This window comes from Cyprinodon tularosa, unplaced genomic scaffold (genome assembly GCF_016077235.1).
Source record: "Cyprinodon tularosa strain WSP-4 unplaced genomic scaffold, ASM1607723v1 ctg881, whole genome shotgun sequence".
In the NCBI taxonomy this organism is placed as follows: domain Eukaryota; kingdom Metazoa; phylum Chordata; class Actinopteri; order Cyprinodontiformes; family Cyprinodontidae; genus Cyprinodon; species Cyprinodon tularosa.
In genome coordinates, this window is record NW_024039653.1 from 10,001 (window position 1) to 12,876 (window position 2,876).

At 46.1% G+C, this 2,876-nt stretch overlaps 1 protein-coding gene across 1 annotated transcript in view; it reads left to right on the forward strand.

The window, feature by feature from the left end:
• Positions 1–2,450, forward strand: part of LOC119775616 (cytochrome P450 26A1) — a 3,357-nt gene extending 907 nt beyond the window's left edge. The window contains exons 2-7 of the mRNA XM_038273663.1: positions 119–343; positions 536–817; positions 899–1,048; positions 1,128–1,262; positions 1,613–1,759; positions 1,832–2,450. Coding sequence (XP_038129591.1) covers positions 119–343; positions 536–817; positions 899–1,048; positions 1,128–1,262; positions 1,613–1,759; positions 1,832–2,185 — 1,293 coding nt within the window. The 3' untranslated portion in view covers positions 2,186–2,450. The remainder of the gene's footprint in view (positions 1–118; positions 344–535; positions 818–898; positions 1,049–1,127; positions 1,263–1,612; positions 1,760–1,831) is intronic.
• The last annotated feature ends 426 nt before the right edge of the window (positions 2,451–2,876 follow it).

Consider the following 2,876-nt stretch of genomic DNA (forward strand, 5'->3'; position numbering starts at 1 on the left):
GATAAACATTGTATTAAACTTAAATCCTTCTGACTGAAACTAAAAGGTTTTTAGATATTCAATGTTGGTAACAGTAAATTTGAAGGAGGAGAGTCAGTGAGCCTTTCTGTGGTTGCAGAGGAGGAAGTTCCTGCGGATGAAGCGGGAGAAGTACGGCTACATCTACCGAACGCACCTGTTTGGGAACCCCACAGTGCGAGTGATGGGTGCAGAGAACATCCGGCACATCCTGCTGGGGGAGCACAGGCTGGTGTCGGCTCAGTGGCCCTCCTCGGTGCGCACCATCCTGGGCTCGGACACGCTCTCTAACGTGCACGGCTCGCAGCACAGGACCAAGAAGAAAGTGAGTTTGAAAGCAAAGTTAGTCCAGCTGCCTGTGAGAGAGCAGCTCTTTCACAGCATCTTAAAGGTCGACTCATACATGTAGGCATGGAAACTCTCCAGAGAACATTAAACCTGAAATCTATTTCCTTGGATTTTGAAAGAAAGTTGAAAGTTGAGCCGAGTTTAATTCTGTGCTTCCTTCCTGCTTTAGGCCATCATGAGAGCCTTCTCCAGGGAGGCGCTGCAGCTCTACATCCCTGTCATCCAGGAGGAAGTGGGAGCGGCGGTGCAGCGCTGGTTGCTGCAGGATCCTTGCGTGCTGGTCTATCCTGAGATGAAGCGGCTGATGTTCCGCATCGCCATGAGGATTCTGCTGGGCTTTGAGCCGGAGCAGATCAGCAGCGACGAGCAGCAGCTGGTGGAGGCTTTTGAGGAGATGATCAAAAATCTTTTCTCCCTCCCCATCGACGTCCCTTTCAGCGGGTTATACAGGGTGAGGGCATCAGATGAAGCAGGACGCCGATACCGAGAGGCTGTTTACACCTCTAACTTTGTCTCCTCTCCTGTCCTGCAGGGTCTGAAGGCCAGAAACTTCATCCACTCAAAGATCGAAGAGAACATCAGGAAGAAGGTGGAGCAGTCAGACCAGGGGTCCAAACACACAGATGCTCTGCAGCAGCTCATCGACAGCAGCAGGAAGAACTCAGAGCCCTTCAGCATGCAGGTGATGAAGGCGCTGCAGGTCCGTCCGAAGAAGCAAACCTCTGAGAAGTTGCTCACTTTCTTTCCACCTTCTCTTCTAGGCCATCAAGGAATCTGCTACAGAGCTTCTGTTTGGAGGCCATGAAACCACCGCCTCCACAGCCACCTCCCTGGTCATGTTCCTGGGCCTCAACCCAGAAGTTGTGAAGAAACTGAGGCAGGAGATCTTGGACAAGGTAAATGTTCAGCAGACCTTCTTACCTTTACCTAGATCAGGGTGAAGGTGGCCCTTCCTGCTCCTCCATAAACCATGAGGAGCAGAAAGCAGCTTCAGAATGTTCCAGCAGTTTATGGAAACCAACAGGACACACAGAGAGGAGGAGACTCCTCCAGACAGCTTTCTAACAGCTCCAAGAATTGAACAGGAGGTGAAGGTTATGCAGGAGGAAAGATGTTTGGATCCACACAGCTAGAACTGATGCAGAGGATTAGAGGAACCTCTGGTTCCTGCTCAGACGTTTTTGGTTTAGGAGACCAAAGTGAGGAGAATCTGATGGTTTCTAACGTTTCTGCTGTCTGTGTTTAGGAGGACGATGGAGCGGACCTCCAGAACCTGAACATGGAGTCTTTGGAGCAGCTCAGATACGCCGGCTGTGTCATCAAAGAGACGCTAAGGATCAACCCGCCAATCCCTGGCGGCTTCAGAGTGGCGCTCAGAACGTTTGAACTCAATGTAAGCAACGGGACGCCGCCGGGGCGTGAGCTTGTAGAGCTTCTCCTTGATTGGCTGCTCTTCTCTCCGCAGGGTTTCCAGATCCCTAAAGGCTGGAACGTCATCTACAGCATCTGTGACACGCATGATGTCGCTGAGATGTTTCCAAACAAAGACGACTTTCAGCCCGAGCGCTTCATGGACAAACCTCCCGCTGATGCCTCCAGGTTCCAGTACGTACCTTTTGGGGGGGGCTCCCGGATGTGTGTGGGGAAGGAGTTTGCTAAGGTTCTACTGAAGATCTTCTTGGTGGAGCTGGTAACAAAGTGCCACTGGACTCTCCTGAACGGGCCGCCAACCATGAAAACTGGACCCACCGTCTACCCCGTGGACAACCTACCTACCAAGTTCACCCGCGTTTCTAAAGGGGGCAGATCTGGGTCCTAGAGCCGACGGATTCCTTCTGAGATTCTCGTCAACAAAGTGTATATAATAGATGAACATATTTTTATGACTTATAAATCTAGATCTATTCACACAGAACTAAATGAAAGCACTATAGGGTCAGATAAACACTTTAAGCTGCTCACTGGTTTATCTGCAGATTTTTGTAAATATGTCATATTTTTATCCTTATTTTGTATCTTTGCTTAACGTATTTATGTCATTTGTGTTAAAGGAGATTTTTATTTAATAAAACATTTACACAGGTGGTTGTTGGTCTGGTTTACTTTAACAAAGTCATAAAACAACAAATACAATTATTCATGTGATGAGAAAAAGTTAAGTCTGTTTATTTGTTTTCTTTAAATGTTCCGACATACAAAGGAATCAAAATGACCTGAGTCCATTATTGACGTAATCGTCTAATTTCAAAAGTTTAACAAGAGAAACTATTCAGACTGACACATTTATTTTATTAAAAGATTATATAAAATATAAACATTCCTCATTTATATGGAGAGTTAAAGGGAATACAATGAAATCAATAAATACCTGTAAACATATTATGAAACTAACACAGCAAAGGTGTCAATTCAATGTAACATTAAATACATTTTTAAAATAACTCAATTTACATATTTTTTTTCATGGCTTTTGCTCAAAACTTATTTAACCTCAGTTTCCCTCATCAAAG